General features: G+C 41.6%; 1 protein-coding gene across 2 annotated transcripts in view; it reads right to left on the reverse strand.

Moving 5' to 3' along the window:
• The window catches only part of slc7a10a (solute carrier family 7 member 10a), a 44,918-nt gene that overhangs the window by 25,600 nt on the left and 533 nt on the right, over positions 1-18,785 (reverse strand). For both annotated transcript variants that reach the window (XM_068311711.1, XM_068311720.1), the window contains exons 2-3: positions 6,073-6,277; positions 4,435-4,586 (exon numbers count right to left, since the gene is read on the reverse strand). In XM_068311711.1, coding sequence (XP_068167812.1) covers positions 4,435-4,586; positions 6,073-6,277 — 357 coding nt within the window. The remainder of the gene's footprint in view (positions 1-4,434; positions 4,587-6,072; positions 6,278-18,785) is intronic.

The following is an 18,785-nucleotide window of genomic DNA, read 5'->3' on the forward strand; positions in this document are numbered from 1 at the left end:
ACACGGTCGTGACCAATGTAAAAAACAGCATGAAGACCAGTGCGAATACAACAAATTTGGTCTCCATGGCACACTACTTAGTTACTAAAATAAATAAATAAAAAAGAAAAAACAGTTAAAAAGAAAGAAACAAAGGCCGTGGTGGGAGGGCTGCCGTAATCAGTCGCCACTAGTGCAGCGCCATCTTGTTTTTTGTTTTTTTTTCTTTTTTACTCCTATAAAGAGTATACTCCTATAAAGAGTATATTTCCATACTTCATTATTTTGTTGACATTTTTATTTACAGGCTTTCTGTAAAATGCCACATACTTTGAACTCATGCCAACTGACATTTCAGCATCCAGTCAATGTTGTACTAGAGCCAATGTAACCTCATTAAGCTTCAAACCGCAGTGAACTGATTGGGATGAAAAGCTCCAATGATTCATGGGGCTTCCTCTGCACATCACTAACCATACATGGACTTCCCAGTTAACATTATTTTAGAGTGTCATAGCTGTTCCGCCCAGCACAATCCATGATCCATGAAGTCGTTACATCACCACATTGATTTTTGACTACGTTGGATGCACTTGGTTAATAATACCAATACATTTGTTTTCATATGTTTGGTTTGAAATCTAATATTGTTTTATCGTGGAATTTCCACAGGTTCCCGCTAGTATATGATATATAAATATATATAAAACAGGCCTGAAATCCACGAACGCACACAAGGGGCCTGTAGGGCATGTAAATGATGCTCATTGTGCGCCCCAATCAGCAACTTACTGTATAACGGTCTAAGACTTGCTCAAGGGAACCTCGGCAGGGCTCGGGAGGTGAACTGTCAGCTCTCCACTGCCAGTTCACACTGGCAGTAGAGAGGTTCAAAACCCATGCCCGACATGGGTTTTGAACTGGGCATCCTCCGGTCCCCAGCCCAAGACTTAGTGGACTGAGTTAGTGCTGCCCCTAATGCAAACTAATGCAAATACTAATACAAACCGAACTCTGGCTTCAGTCATAGGTATCAAACAGTCCTTAACAAAGGGCCCCATACTCCCGAAAGCACTCCTCCCTAGATATCACAAGAGACACCATCACACACTTCTCCAGATCCACAAACCATACATAGACTGGTTGGGCAAACTCCCATAAACGCTGGAGCACATAATGGACAGTGTAGATATTTTAAAGGTGTTCCGTGACCCGTATGAAAACCACATTGTTCCTTCTCAATCTCAGGTTCAACTAATTGGTCTAATCCTCCACTCCAGTACCGTGGAATAAACTTTCCCCAGGAGGCTGAGGAGCATACCCTTTGGTCAATGGTCTTGAAATGAGGAACCACCAGCTCAGTCTGCCATTCCAGAGGCACTATCCCAGACCGCAATGCAATGTCACAGACGAGTCAACCAAGACAATCCCTGCACATTGAGAGGTAAGGTACTTCTGGTGAATCTCATCCACCTCTATTGCCCAGCCACCGAGGAGTTCGGGAACAACCTTGGAGACTTTAGTTTGGATGATGGACCAGTTTACCACTGAGACCTTAGCCTCTGCTTTCTCCATGGAGGACATGGTAGTGGGATTGAAGAGATCCTAAAAGTATTCCTTCCACCGCCCAATGATATCCTCAGTCGAGGTCACCAGGTGCACTGCCTCCAATTTGTATAGTGTTTGTGATGCACCATTTCCCCTCCTGAGGTGCCAAATGGTTTGCCTTTATTTCAAGTCCAACTGATGGTCCTCCTCCGCAGCCTTAGCGAGTTCCTCCAAGACTTGAGTTTTTGCCTCCATGACCAGGCGGACCACAGGACGTCTGGCCTGTCGGTACCCATCACGTGCCACCGAAGTCCCACGATTCAACTCAATAAAACTCCCTTCGAGGCACTGCTTTGATAATGGAGGAGAACATGGTCCACTCTGACTTAGTGTCCATAATGCTTTTTTGATACACATAAATGTATCTACTTGAATGAAGGATGTGGGTACTTTTAACACCTCGGTACATATAGTGAATCGACCTATCTCCAGGTTAGAATGACCAGTAAAAGTTGCTTCAGTCATTTCTGTTTAATAAAACTATGTATACCGGGTGTTCATAATTAAAGAAAACTTTGCAATTCTGTGTTTGTTGGATGTGACGTGAAATTAAATGTTGTTTGGGTCAATGAGACATCTTAAAAAATACTTTTTTTAAAAAGATTCCTTTTTGTTTGATTTTTGCTTGATAATTGCAGATTTCTGATAATTGAAAGTGTTCAAATATTAAACAGAATAAAATGGTATTAGGGAAGGATATATGTTGAAAGCGGTGTACTTGGCACATGATAGTGGTCACCCGGCTGTGCTTCTAAGAAAAGAAACAGGCCACAACTGGCCTTGTCTGGTTTTCACACACACGCACACCTCTGCAGGGGAGAAAGGTGGGGAGGGAGCAGAGCCCTAAATCTGAAGTGCAGACAAACATGTAATCCAGTCTCACTCAGTATGTCTGAAAAGGTTGTCACTGAAATGCATAAAAATGTTTACACTTTCGTTTATTTCCTAATGTTACTCAGTGTATATAAAGCTGTATGAGGCAAAGACCCGAACAATATGAAACTTTTATATAAAACAGTCACTCAGTAAAGACCGTGAGGTTATAACAGTGATCCTTTCACACTTCCCCTGCGGATTCAGGCATCAGGATGGAAACTTATACAACTACTGACCACATGTAGACAACAATGATGCCACTGTGACAGGAGGTTTGAAGTATGACACTGCTGAAGAGGAATAGGATGGGACAAAGCAGCAAATAGGAAAGTCCAACAGCCAGTCACAGTGTCAGCTGCCTAATGGGATCTCCCATTGGGTAGCAAGATGGCCTGATAATTTCCTGTTTCCATGGTGGTCAGTGACGAAAACATTATGGTAACAGTATGAAACAATGTACTACACAATGATAGACACACCCAGTGGTCTATACCATGATGTATGCTGACTGATACTGTCACAATCACATGTACAAACTCATGCTGCACTTGAGTATAACACCCACACACACACACACACACACACTCACACACCCTGGCAGTTTCAACATTCTGTCACCAAAAATAGTGAAGGTACACCAACATGCTCTTCAAATGCTGACCCCTGCCTGTTGCCCATCCCTTTCCTGTCTATCCTTAAGTTTCTCCATCCAGTTCAGACAAGATCACACCAGATGGCTGGACGTGCTTGTCATACATGGTTTACTTTTGCCCCTGGCTATTTAAATACAGATTGCTGTACACTATCATATCAAGGAAAAGTACAGCTCAGCGGACAGGCTGGAAATAGAGTGCAGACTTATGAAACAACAATGGCACCCGTGAACAAACAGAAAGATCCCAGCACCATGATATTTTCATGTTATCAGATTGACTAGATTTGAAGATCATTTTTAAAAATTCTTTTCTCAAGCCTCTTATTCAACAATGAGTAATGCTCTCATTAAGTCTGGCAGAGTTTTCTTCAGTGATTTTCATGCATTCACTGTTCAATTACAATTCTTCAAAGTAATTTTGAATTTGACCCTAACATCGGTTGCATGTAATGCATGCTGTTGGCTCAGGTACCTATCTCACTGATGCAAAGACATTTAATCTATATCATACAGTCAAATGACATCAATGTCAACAACAGAATGTTTCTGGTGTTACACTATAAGCAGTGGTGACAGAGGCAGAGCAGAGCAGCTGCAAGCAGCTTTCAGTCACTCACACTACTGGAGGTACCAAACTCCCTTCATTTAAGGGCATTGACCGGATTATGTTAGTGCAACAGAGCGCCCATTCACTTTCAATTAATTGCCAAATTTTACATTACCACACATATTTGAAATACAAAGAGCATCAAAGAGTCCTTGTTGCTCCTAAAGCTTGTTCCAGTCAGTCTTGTGAGTCAAAGTCATTTTGTGTGGTTACAAATCTCAAAACAGCAATTTTTGCAATGTATACTGCACAGCTGACCAGAGCAACAGAAACCAAGTGAGAAAATGCTAGTTCAGTGAGTACTGAAATGTTGATGGCCCAACAAGGCAAGAGTCCTACCACGACTTTACAGTTGAAATGCCTAATGTAAGCAATGACTCTGTGTAACCTACATTACATATTTAATGAAAACAAGCATCCAGTGACTCCACCCCAGGAGAAAAATCAACATTGCATATGGGCTCATGTATCCTCAGGGTTAGTCTTGGATCAAAAGAAGAAGCATGTGGCTGGCATTAGCTGTAGCAACACCAGCTGAACTTTCTGAAAGAAACCAATGGTCTATAGAAATGTTACATATCATCAACATAAATTGTTGACAAAGTTTTGAAATACATTTATTTACAGATTTGTCATACCAAATAAAGATTAAATTAAGAAATGCTGATGAAAAGAATGTTAAGTAGGTTTTGGGTCTTTTGTGACTCACAGACACAGATGGTGGCAAGGAGTCTGGTGGCAATGTACGGCGGTATGCAGATCTGGAAGGCTGGCTGCAAGACGTAATTTGAGAAGGTGAGAGCGATGACAGCCAGTGTGGTCGGGTACATGATGAGGACAGCACTCCATAACAACAGGAAGCTACATTGCCAAGAGACAAACGGACAGGATTTCATATGAGAGAGTAGCATATTCCATTTCCTGACATTTTTACAAACTGGAAATGCATGAGTGACAGTTACTGAGACAGGACAACTCTCTTTCAGGTTTTTCATCATAGCTTTTATTCACAGCTTCCCAGCGTGAGTATGCAACTGTTGCTCTATCGTAGCAATCGGAGTTAGGGACTGACTGATAGGATTTAGCTACAAGACTGATAAAGAGTGAAGAAAGCAAGTGTAATCTTTTGTCAAAATCACACAGTATGTGTTCTCTGAGTAACACTATGACCTCTGACTTCTGAGAATTTTAAGATTTGCCCTCAATCTACATCTAGATCTGTATCTCCACTTTATGTTTCTTTATCTGTTACATGTTTCCGTATCTGTCAATCTTTAAGCACTAACTTAATCTCTAGGAACCCAGAGGTGGAAGGTGAAATTCCAGATTGACCCTGATGCAGGCAGACAGTGACATGTGTCCTGACATGTGGTCAAAGCACAAAATGGTTGAGTGTGTGGCGGCCCTCATCACTCTTACCTGCCTATGTTATAAATACAGACTGAAAACATAATTAAAGGAATTGGGCCTACCATGACAATTACCTTCTTACATATCTGTTTATTGCAAATACTGAATATTACTGTGTGCAATAAACGTGAGGAAATATATTGTCTGTTTAAATTTGTTAACAACACTCCAGTGAAATATTTAATATTTAAAGGCAGTTTTTGTTAATGAGCCACATAATATACTAATTACTAACATACACCTGAATAAACTATGGAAAAGAATCCTTTTATTCCTAGCTGCACTGGAATGTAGTTAATTCTTTGTGACCTATGCCCCACCCTTAAATGAGCTTTTGGGATACCATCCAGCAGTTTTTACATAAACCAAGTAATTAACACTGAGCAATCCCACATGGTTGTAAGCACAACCTCCTGTTAGAGGGCATCAACTGAATATACACTATTGCTGTCAACTTATTCAATGAAGGTTTCACCAACAGTTCACCTACAGATTTATAAAATCAGGCAAATTTGACCTCATCCAACTTCCAGTATAGCTGCTGTTATGATCAGTTCACATGGCAGTAATATGATTTTCAGAGTTGATTGGTACCAGATGGGCAACCAACATTTTTGCATAGACTGTTGCTGTGTAATCCAGATCAAGTGAGTGCCATTAGACAGATATAGACAAATGCTTTTAATTGATCACAAGGAAAATTTGGGAGTTCATCCTATCTTACAGACATGTGAGAAAATAGAATTTGATAGAAACAGAAATAGTAGTAAACTATATAAAAAATAAAGGCAAAAAACAAATTTAATTTTTAATAAATTGATCGGTCAGATCATGGATTGCATATCGTGCAAAGAGCAATGGAGAAACTCTATGTGATATCTTGTTTACTAGAATATTGGGTGGAAATATGAAAGATCACTTACAAAACAATACTTACCCCACCAGCCCTCCAAAGATTTCTGTCACATAGGAATAGTCTCCACCAGACTTGGGGATAGTGACACCCAATTCAGCATAGCACATGGACCCGAGGACACAAATTCCCCCTCCACAGACCCAGACGATGAGTGACAGTCCCACTGAGCCAGCATGTTCCAACACTCCTTTAGGTGAAATAAATATCCCAGAGCCAATGATGTTTCCTATTTAGAAGAGAAAGGTTATTATTATTCAGTCAAGCTTGCTGGAAATTTTAATCTACAATTAAACTATCCATCCATCCGTCCATCCATCTTCCACCGCTTATCCGGAATCGGGTTGTGGAGGCAGCAGCTTCAACAGGGAGCCCCAAATTTCCCTTTCCCCGGCCACATCCACCAGCTCTGACTGGGGGATCCCAAGGCGTTCCCAGGCCAGTGTTGAGATGTAATCCCTCCACCTGGTCCTAGGTCTGCAGGTCTCCTCCCAGCTGGACGTGCCAGAAACACCTCCCTAGGGAGGCGTTCTGGAGGCATCCGCACCAGATGCCCAAACCACCTCAACTGACTCCTTTCCACGCGAAGGAGCAGCGGCTCTACTCTGAGCCCCTCGCAAACAGCAGTTTTTCTCACCAGCTCACCAGACACCAGCTATCCACCTGAGAAAGCCCATTTCAGCCGCTTGTATCCACGATCTCGTTCTTTCGGTCATGACCCATCGCTCATGACCACAGGTGAGGGTAGGGACAAAGATTGAACGGTAGACGGAGAGCTTTGCCTCTCGGCTTAGCTCCCTCTTTGTGACAACAGTGCGGTAAAGCGACTGCAATACCGCTCCTGCTGCCCCAATTCTCCGTCCAATCTCACGCTCCATTGTTCCCTCACTCGTGAACAGGACCCCAAGATACCTTAACTCCTTCACAGCTACAAAGCCTCGATATCCTGTCCATGAAAATCACGAACAGAATTGGTGATAAAGCGCAGCCCTGGCGAAGGCCAACAGCTACTCAGAACAAGTCCGACTTACTGCTGAGAACCCGAACCAGCTCTCACTTTGGGCGTACAGGGATTGGATGGCCCTGAGGAGAGGCCCCCTCACCCCATACTCCCGCAGTACTTCCCACAGCATATCCCTGGGGACCCGATCGTATGCCTTCTCCAAGTCTACAAAACACATGTAGAATGGATGGGCATACTCCCATGTCCCCTCTACGATCCCTACGAGAGTACAGAGCTGGTCCGTTGTTCCACAACCAGGACGGAACCCACATTGTTCCTCCTCAATCTGAGGTTCGACAATCGGCCGGACCCTCCTCTCCAGCACCTTGGAGTAGACTTTCACAGGGAGGCTGAGGAGTGTGATGCCCCTGTAGTTGGCACACACCCTCTGGTCCCCCTTTTTAAAAAGAGGAACCACCACCCCAGTTTGCCACTTTCGGTGCTGTCCCAGACTTCCACGCAATGTTAAAGAGGCGTGTCATCCATGACAGCCCCTCAACGCCCAGAGCCTTCAGCATTTCCGGGCGAATCTCATCAACACCCGGGGCTTTGCCACCGTGAAGTTGAACTACCTTGGTGACTTTGCCCTGAGAGATTGACTGGAATCCCCCATCATCCTCCAGCTCTGCAACAGAGGACGGGTCAGTTGGGGTAGTTGGATTCAGGAGTTCCTCAAAGTGTTCCTTCCACCGACCGACAACCTCCTCAGTCGATGTCTCTGGTAAGTGTCCCATCCTTGCCGTATACAGCTTGGATGGTCCCCCGTTTCCCCCTCCTGAGATGTAAGACAGTCCTCCAGAACAACTTTGGTGCCGTCCGATAGTCCTTCTCCATGGCCTCTCCGAACTCGTCCCAAACCCTCCGTTTTGCCTCTATCACAGCCGAGGCTGCAGTCCTTTTGACCAGTCGGTACTCTGCAACTGCTTCAGGAGTGCCCAGGGACAACATGCCCCTGAAGGCCTCCTTCTTCAGTCGGACGGCTTCCCTGACCACCGGGGTCCACCACGGTGTTCGAGGGTTACCGCCCCTTGAGGCACCCAAGACCTTGAGACCACAGCTCTCAGCTGCAGTTTCAGCAATGGAAGCTTTGAAAATCGACCATTCAGGTTCAATGCCGACTCTATCGGTCTGCCCTGTGGGTGGTGGGTCCTCTGGGGTGGGAAGAGTCCACGTTGCCTTTTCGGGCTGAGCCTGGCCGGGCCCGTGGCAGACCCGGTCACCAGGCGCTCGCTGACGGGCCCTCCGTCCAGGCCTGGCTCCAGACGTGGGCCCTGGGCTTCCACCGGGCAGGGTCATATTTTTCATTTTTCTGTTTTTCATGGGATCTTCTGGAACCATTCTTTGCCTGGCCCTTCACCTGAGACCTGTTTGCTTTGGGTGACCCTACCAGGAGTACAAGACTCCGGACAACATAGCTCCCAGGATCCTTAGGGCACACAAACCTCTCCACCACGATAAGGTGATGGTTCCTGGACAATTAAACTAATTCAAATGTAAAATAAAAAAAATTTAAAAAAAGTTTCACACATGTATCCTGATTATTCGGATATCCGTTTACAAACGTTTTAAGGCACTGAATTTAAAACAGCATTCCAAAAAAATCCTTCGGGATTAACTTCAATGACCTATAATCAACATTGTGCCTATATGTGGAGTAAGGAACAATGATGTCTTTCAGGTTTCGAAGTAAGATACATTGTATGTTGCAAGCAAAAAAAACGAAGGTCATTTACCATTTCATTTCTGGTGGAAAGATGCAAGCAACCATGATTTTACTATAATGTAGTTTAAGTGATAAGCAATGTGGTCTAAAGATAAAATATATTGCAAAAAAAATGTGTAGATTACAATAACACATGTGTAATACATGTGAGATTAATGCTACTAAAAGAACAAAAACTGAAACTACCAACCAATCTGTAAAAATATAAAATAATAATGAAAAGGAATAAAGTATGGTTAAAAAATGACAAAAACTACTTCTCCTTTTGCCTTGAACTCGTCTGTTACACCTATAGTACACCTTACCACTGTTTTACAGTCTTCATACATGTCCTGCACCACTCTAACGTATATTCTCTGCCACTCCAGACTTCCTCATACAATACCACAGTTCCTTTCTGGGCACCCTTTAATAAGCTTTCTCCAGATCTACAAAAACACAATGCAGCTCCCTCTGGCCTTGTCTCTAGTAGCCACAACTCTGCACATTTCCCTTGTTCTTAAAAATGGGCACCAGCACACTTCTCCATTCCTGAGGCATCTTCTCACTATCAAAGATCCTGTTGAACAACCCAGTCAGAAACTTTACTGCCACCTCTCCTAGACATTTCCATACCACCACAGGTATATCATCAGGACCGAGTGCCTTTCCACTCTTTATCCTCTTCAATACCCTCCACTTCATCCTGACTAATATTTGCTACTTTCTGGTCCACAACAGCCACCTATTCTAGTAATTGTTCTGTCTCATTTTCCTCGTTCATCAACTCTTCAAAGCACTCTTTCCATCTTCCATCACACTACTAGCGCCTGTAAATACACTTCCATCCCTATTTTTAATCACCCTTACCTGCTGCACGAACTTCCCATGTCTTTCTCTCAGTCTAGATTAGTCTCTCCCTCCTTACTGTCCAACCTAGCATACAAGTCATCATAACCCCCTTGTTAGGCCTTTGCCACCTCTACTTTCACCTTACACTGCATCTCACTGTACTCTTGTCTACTCTCCTCAGTCCTCTCAGTGTCCCACTTCTTAGCTAACCTTTTTCTCTGTATAAACTCCTATACCTATACATTCCACCACCTGGTCTCCTTATCTAGTTTCCTTCCAGATGACACGCCAAGTACTCTCCTACCTGTCTCCCTGATCACATTAGCTGCAGTTGTCCAGTCATCTGGAAGCACCTCCTGACCACCCAGAGCCTGTCTTAACTCATTCCTAAAAGTCATGCAACACTCCTCCTTTTTCAGCTTCCACCATTTCATCCTCTCCTCTGCCTTTGCCCTCTTCATCTTCCTCACCACCAGAGTCCACCACCGTACTATGCTGTTCAGCTGCACTCTCGCCTACCACTACTGCAGTAACTGATCTCCTTCAGATTACACCATCTACACAGAATGTAGTCTACCTTTGTGCTCCTACCTCCACTCTTATAAGTCACCCTGTGTTCCTGCCTCTTTTGAAGAAAGCTTTCACTATAGACATTTCCATCCTTTTTGCAGAGTTGACTGCCATTTGTCCATCTGCATTTCTCTCTTGGATACCAAACCTGCCCATCACTTCTCACCTGTTTCCTGCACCAACATGTCCATTGGAGTCTGCACCATTGACAACTCTCTCACTTCTAGGTATCCTCGACATCACTTCATCAAAGTCCAATGTGGTGGAGAGAGGTTTTCTTAATACAGGACAAGGTACATAAGTATAAAATATTTGTCGATTCAAATCATACATAGGTTGAGAGAAGTCCAACAGTGTCATCGATGATGCAGACAAACAATTTCAACAAACAGTTATCTAACAAGATCTCTGGTAACCACGTCCCGGGCGAAAAGCAAACACTCTGCCTAATACCAAGGTCGCATAATCCCTATGACTGTCAATTTCTCTAACACATTTGCATTTACTGTGTGTGTTTTATTAGATTATTTCAAACATTCCACCACAGCTCTGTTTCCTGCATCAACATGTCCATTGATGTCTGCACCAATGACAACTCTCTTCTAGGTAAGCTCTTCATCAAAGTCCAACCAGAATTTCTCCTTCTCCTCCAGCTCACGTCCTACCTGTGGAACATACCCACGAACAACATTGAACATCACACCTTCAATTTCTAGCTTCAGACTCATCACTCTGACACTCTTTTTACCTCCAGGATATTCCCAACAAACTCCTCCTTCTATATAACTCCTACTCCATTTCTCTTCCCATCTACAATATGATAGAACAACTTGAACCCTGCTCTTAAACTTCTAACTTTGCTACCTTTCCACCTGGTCCCCTGGACACAGTATGTTTACCCTCCTCCTCTGCATCATGTCAACCAACTCTTACCTTTTCTTGTCATAGTTCCAACATTCAACATCCCTACTCTCAATCCTATACTCTTGGTGTTCCTCTTCTCTCTCTTCCTATGAACACACTTTCCTCCTCTCCTTCAACCAATTGTAGTCTAATTTCCACCGGCACCCTGTAGGTCGTTGTTAACCAAGGCCTCGACCGATCCGGTATGGAAGTCAGAGATTTGATTTGCGTATTTGATTTGGAAAAAGTTTTATGTCACATGCCCTTCCTGACACAACCCTCTGTATTTATCCGGGCTTGGGACCGGCACAATAAGACACTGGCTTGTGCCCTCTTGGGCTACATTAAAAAATTGACAAAAATACTCTATTTAATATATGTAAAGAATTTAATATATGTAAAAGAATTAAAAAGTAACTCACAAAAACCACAAGAAATAATAAAAACAATATATTACTATCAAATTAAAAACAACATTAACAGATAAATTAATCTTGGACAGGTACACCTAAAGAATAACGATTCAGTGTCATTGTAGAAGAGGACTGTTGGACGACACATGAAGTGACCAGGAAAGAAACTTCAGTAAACTTCAACATAAAAGCCGTTACATCTTATTTACACTGCATAGAAAAGTCGGTTTTAAGTGTTAGTGTGGAGAGAGCAATATGCACAACTATCTTTCATATTGTATGTACTGTATGTGTAAACTCCAGTTACCATGAGGGATCAGGTTTGCACTGTGTATGAAGATGTTTCGTCATGCTACTTGTTCTATCTTCCGTACCCTAAATAATTTGGCACAAGTTTCTCACTGTACCAACCCTGCATTTTCCAGCACAAAATAAAACCACATCTTTGAGCTTGGCATGTTGTGGTGGCATACAGTTCCAAGTATCCAGCGATGGTGGAATCCATCGAAACTGAAAACCACCACCATGAAGATGAATTAATTTTTGCTTGAGTGAATTTCATTTAGCAAACAGCAGACAATGAAATTTAAACTTAACCTAAAATCAGCAGTGAGGTTTTCTTTACTGGAATCTGTTCTCGATGCCAAACAGGCAGGAACACAACGACAGTTACATTTGTCTAGTTGTAAAGCAGGCTTACCCAGGCTGGGTGATGCATAAATTAATAAAAAAAATTAGAACCAAAGTTTTTCCGGTGTCCTCAAGAATGAATGTGAATCCTTTATTCTTCCTCTCTTGTCTTTGTCTAGTTATGTTGTTAGGTTGGCTCATGCCTACCTCAGATTGCCAAATATCCTTATCTAATTTTGTATACGAAAAAAGCATACAATGAAATAGCCCTGCAGCAACATCATACAACTTTAATGTATTTGTTACAAAGCACAAAAATGTTGCATGTGCAGTTCATGCATTTTGTTCAGCAAATGTGTTATGGATCACTAAAATTATTCAAGTTTACACACACACACACACACACACACACGAGGATGATGGTAGAGTGACGGGCAGCTCCTCTAGTGTGCCCAATATAACTTGTTCAGGGTCGATGGGCACTTTGGAAGTGCTCAGGAGGTTCAACTACCAGTTCCTACTCCAAATATTTGTTCCAGGAGGGGGGTGGGGATTTTTGAACCGGCCACCCTTCGGTCCCCAGCCCTCGCGCTGGCACATTCATTTCATTAGGGATATCGCGAGAAGTCTGGCAAACTACAAAATATGTTGGTATTGTTGATGGAGATGACTCCTATAAAGAGTATATTTCTGAGTGTGGCTGCCATTCCAGAAGAAAAATGCATTCAGATTGGAACAGTGAGGCTCGTAATATGAGTGTGGCTCGTTTGGCTGAGGTAAAGGCTAATACAACATTCGTCATGAGCTCAAGTAGAACATAGGACTACCATGTCATCACTACAAACAGAAAGGACAAAACACCTACAATTGCATAAGAATGTAAGCAACATGCAGCTGTCCAAGCAGAACATGTCATTCTGGTTTTTTGAGAACTGTGAGCGTGAGCTTCACAAACATAGGATTCTGTCTAATGGAAACATTTTAGCTGCTAAAACTCCTCAAGATAGGCCATTGCAGCCTTTCTATTGAGCAGATTTAAATAACAAAGTGAAGAGGTCAGAACAGAGCATTTATCACTGTCAGATCTGACTGTAGAGGCTGTGGTGAGATGCAGAGCTCTTACATAATGCCTATGTTGCGATTGCTCTGTCACTAAGGCCCCGTCCACATGACTGATTTTTTTTGAAAACGCAACTTTTAAAAAACGCATCGAAAACGATTTGCGTCCACACGACAGCGTTTTCAAAGAATCTCCGTCCACACGTAAACGCAGTAGTGCGTTTTCGAAGACGGCTATAAGCATGCCAAACCATGTGGTGGCAGTATTGAGAAATTTTATCCAATAGGAATCCTCTGTTTTGTTGTCACAACGTACGGCCCATAAATATGACGTCAGAGGTTTTCGTCGCAGGCAAGACGTCAGCGTTTTTAAAAAGTTGCGTTTTTGTTCCGGATATCTGCGTTGTCTTGTGGACGGAAGGCGAAAACGCAACAAAAAAGTTGCGTTTTCAAAAAATCAGTCATTTTGTGGACGGGGCCTTAGTTTGGTTTGGAGAATGTAGGCGCGCATAAGAGTCCTACTGACTGATATGAGAAAGTGTTGAGAAGTGGTCAAATGTGAACAATGAAAACTTTTACTCTGCATGTTTGTACTATTAATTTTTAAGGATCTAAACTTGCAACCAAGGTGAACTATAAAACCCAATACCAGTAAAGTTGACACATTCTGTAAATCGAAAAATAAAAACACAGTACAATATTTGCAAATCCTTTTCAACTCATATTCAATTGAATACATTGCAAAGACAAGATATTTAATGTTCGAATTGAGAAACTTTATTTTCCTTTGCAAATAATCATCAACTTAGAATTTGATGGAAGCAACACATTGCAAAGAAGTTGGCAAAGAGGCATTTATACCACTGTATTACATCGCCTTTCCTTTTAACAACACTCAATAAATGTTTGGAAACTCAGAAGACCAATTTTTGAAGCCTTTCAGGAGGAATTCTTTCCCATTCTTGCTTGATGTACAGCTTAAGTTGGTCAATAGTCCAGGGTCTCCGTTTTTCTATTTTATGCTTCATAATGCACCAAACATTTTCAATGGGGGACAGGTCTGGACTACAGGCAGACCAGTCTAGTACCTGCACTCTTTTACTATGAAGCCACACTGTTGTAACACTTGCAGAATGTGGCTTGGCATGGTCTTTCTGAAATAAGCAGGGGCATCCATGAAAAAGACGCTGCTTAGATGGCAACACATATTGCTCCAAAACCTGTGTCCCTTTCAGCATTAATTGTGCCTTCACAAGTGTGTAAGTTGCCCAAGCCTTGGACATTAATATACCCCCTTACCATCACAGATGCTGGATTTTTAACTGCACCTATAAGAGTCCGGATGGTCCTTTTCCTCTTTGGTCCGGAGGACAAGACAATCACATTTTCCAAAAACAATTTGAAATGTGGACTCGTCTGACCATGGAACACTTTTCCACTTTGCATCAGTCCATCTTGGGTTGCACTTACAGGCGAAGTGTAGTTACTGACAGTGGCTTTTTGAAGTGTTCCTGAGCCCAAGTTACACAGTGATGCCGGTTTTTTATTCAGCATTGCCTGAGGGATCGAAGGTCACGAGCATTCAATATTGGTTTTTCGGCGTTGCCGCTTGTGTGCAGTAATTTCTCCAGATTCTCTGAACCTTTTGATGATATTATGGACCGTAACTGATGAAATCCCTAAATTCCAATAACTCGTTGAGAAATGTTTTATTTGAGAAATGTTTTGTTTGACAATTTGCTCACAGTTTTTCACTTAGTGGTGACCTTCGACCCATCCTTGTTTGTGAATGACTGAGCATTTCAGGGAAGCTGCTTTTCTACCCAATCATGGCACCCAACTGTTCCTAATTAGTCTGTTCACCTGTGGGATGTTCAAAATAAGTGTTTGATGAGAATTCCTCAACTTTTTTTTTTTTTCCCACTTAAACCATCTTTTTTGAAATGTGATTCAGGCATCAAATTACCAGTTTGGACATTGAGTAACTTCTCTTTGCTGTCTATTGAACTAAACGGTTACATGACGTCTGCTTGTTTTACTCATTGCAGTGAGAGCGTTGATTAAGAACAAGAGACAGATATTACTGAAATGTGTGTGGAGAAGGCTCTGTCAGCTTGGTGCAGTGTCCACAAGAGAATACACTATATGAATTTAAGGCAAAGAACACTATTGAGTGAAAAGACAAAGTGAAAAAAAACAAATCACATCTTTATTTCTAAAACTGTTTTTATTAAATGACTACCAGTCTTTAACATTTTGATAATACCAACATATAATTTTACTTTTTTTTTCTTTTTACTCAAACAGTTATGACTTTGTTGTTAATAAAATAATTTAAAATTAACAGTTTGGTTTTTATATTGTACTATTGGCAAAAACAATCCTTGTGTAAGCTTCTACCGTATATTCTGTTATTACTTTTGGGATGCATAAACATTATGTTGGGATGCACACATTTTTCTTGAAGCGCATCCCACGGATGCACTACTTTCTTTAGGGTAAAATGAACTCTGTATAACCCTCGAACTCAATATCTAAATGAAAGAAGGCAAAAACTACAAAAGAAATGCAGTCATCGGTGTATCCTGGCTTACATTCATGGGTCAGCTGAGCCCAATATTCAAATAAGCCTCAGCAGTAATCACTTCAAGAGCTTTCATACTTTCAGTCATTTTCTTGAAGACGAGACGATTACTGATCGTCTCATCTTCAGCCGCTACCTGAATCCAGGTCACAGATTTACGCTGGAGCATATCTCAGCTGACAATGGACAGAGGGCAGGTACACCCTGGATAAGTCACCAGCTTATTGTTACTATACATAAACAGACAAATACTGATTCATTCATACCTATTATTAATTTATAGTGCTCAGTTCACAAAGTTGTATGTTTCTGGAGGTGGGGTAAGACGGAAAACCCACACGGAGAAAACACACAAACTTCTCACAGAAGGGTGGAGTTTGCTATTATAAAATAAAGTCATCACCTTCTGGCTTTATATTCTATCAATTTACCTTCAAACACATGACGTTTGAACCCAGCTGTAAGACTCAATGTGTATCCGGAGTTTATATAATACTGCGTTTGACACCATAGACAACTAGATACTATTACAAAGACTTAAATAATTAATTGGCATTAAAGGAATTGCAGTGAGCTTGTTTAAGTAATATTTTCTCATCAATTTCATTTTGCACATTTAAACAATGAGTCCGTCATGTACTGCAGTATTAATCACAGAGTTCCTCAGGGTTCCACACAATTGGACCAATATTCTTCACCTTTTATGTGCTGCAATTATGTCATATTATTGAGGAAACTGAATTTTCACTGTTATACAGGGGACACACAATTACACTCATCAATGGAATCTGTTGAAACTAATCAACAACTTTAACCCATGTTTTAATGACGTAAACTTAATGATATCCAATTTTCTCTCATTTAACTCAGACAAAATTAAGGTGAATATACAAGGACATCACAGAAACACATTATCTAGCAACATAACTACCATGAATAATATTATCTTAAAACCTAGCATCATCCTGAAGAACTAGAAATGTATGCTGGATAAGGATAGGTCCTTTAATCCTCATATAAAATAAATCTATAAGATAACCTTCTTTCACTTCTATCCATCTATTTTCTTGAAGAGACAATCCCAATCGTCTTGTTGCTTATCCGCCTTGCGGGTCACAGGTCTGCTGGAGCCTATGCCAGTCGGATATGGGTGAAATGCAGGGTACACCCTGGATAAGATTCCAGGTCATCATGGGGCCATAAAAAAGACAAATAACCACACAGCACCCCCGCCCCCCACACCCATAGACAATTTGGTGAGACCATTTCACCTAAGCTGCAAGTTTCTGCAGTTGACAAGAAGCTGGAGAGATTTGAAAATAACCCACGCAAACACAGGGAGAACATACTAAACAGAGAAAGGAATCAAACAAAGAACCTTCCTGCTGTGAGGCAACATAGCTACCCATATCGCCGCAGTGCTGTATTTCTTTCCCTTCCATAATAGCTAAAATTATCAAGAACATTCTATCACAAACATTAGGAAACACAAATCCATGCATTTGTTATTTCTAGACTGTCCTAATGTAACTCTGTCTTATCAGGTCATCCCAATACATCCCTTAAGACCATCCAGCTGATTCAGAATGCTGCAGCACAGTTCTGACCACAGCTAGTACAAGAGATCATATTACTCCTATAGTGGCCTCTCTGCAAAATCCAGAATAGAATTCAAAATCTTTCTCACATAGAAAGCCCTTAACGGTCAGGCACCAACATACCACAAAGAGCTTAAAGTACCTTATTGTATATCTAGAATTCCCTGGATGTAGGTACACATGTAGGACCCACCAGGCAATCGAGAACTCCCTTTTACCAAAATGAGCATGATGTCACTTAAGAAGCACAAGCAAAAAAACATTTTTAGGACTTTTTCCAGTAAGTCCAGAGTTTATCCAAAGCATAGGGAAGGAAAAAAAGAGAAGGGCCAGATGAGGGAGAGGAAGTGAGAGGAAAAGCTGAAAAGCTGCATTCTGCACAACTGAGTAGTTTTTATGGTCACGTGACTGCATAATACTTGTATAATTTAATTCAATATTTCATGTAGAATTGGAATGTTTTAAGCAGTTTATTGGGTCATCCTCTTCTTGTGATTACTCTATGCTATGGGTTTTACATGGAGTAACCACTATTTTCTGCGCATGCATAATAGCTATCAGCACTTTACTGTTTATGGGTAACACTGATCATTATGCTACTTTATTATTATTACTATTATTATAGTCACAAATATTTTACATCAGTGTTGAAATTCTTTTATAATGACTAGAGTAGAGAATATATGGCAATTGTTTTCATTTGTCTCATTCATCCAGTCTTCCAGACCCAGCATTTTCATGCTCTCATCATTCAGTCCGGTCATATCATCCTGGAAGTACGCATGCTCACACATTATGTGAGTAAACAGTTCAACTTACCAGTGACATCCAGTACATTTTGTTCTAAAAAGGTACAATGTAAAATTGCTGTTGCCCCACTCAAAAAAATGTGCATTATGTAGCATGAGGCAGAAAGAGCAGATTTTCTCAAAGATGTATTCATGTCATACTATTAACTGCCTTGACTTCACAAATATGGGGTTAATACTTGCTATATGTCATCCGATGGTAGTCTGTGCTGAAGGAATCCCATGTAGGGCTGTCTAACCAGAACAGCACTCCTGGGATTCCTGCTGCAGGTGGGGTTTCTTTTTTCTTTTACGTTGTACTATTGACAGCTCATCATAATTTACAGGAAACTCATCACATCTTCCTGCATTTAACAGACCGTCATTACTTTTCTGTACCAAATGGAGAAGTCCTACACGTGTGGAATAAGAGAAATAAAAGCCAACAATTGGACTACGCCGGTTAAGCACGCAGAAAAATGAGCCGCTGGACCTGGGTGTGTTATATCCTCATGTGCAACTATAGTACATTCTGTAATTTCTCTGCATGCCATTTAACTTCAACATGAGAAGATGAAGCCACGTAGGCGTCCACACATTCAGATCATCACGAATGATGCAATAGTTTCCACACA

The sequence above is a fragment of the Antennarius striatus genome, chromosome 1 (genome assembly GCF_040054535.1).
Source record: "Antennarius striatus isolate MH-2024 chromosome 1, ASM4005453v1, whole genome shotgun sequence".
In the NCBI taxonomy this organism is placed as follows: domain Eukaryota; kingdom Metazoa; phylum Chordata; class Actinopteri; order Lophiiformes; family Antennariidae; genus Antennarius; species Antennarius striatus.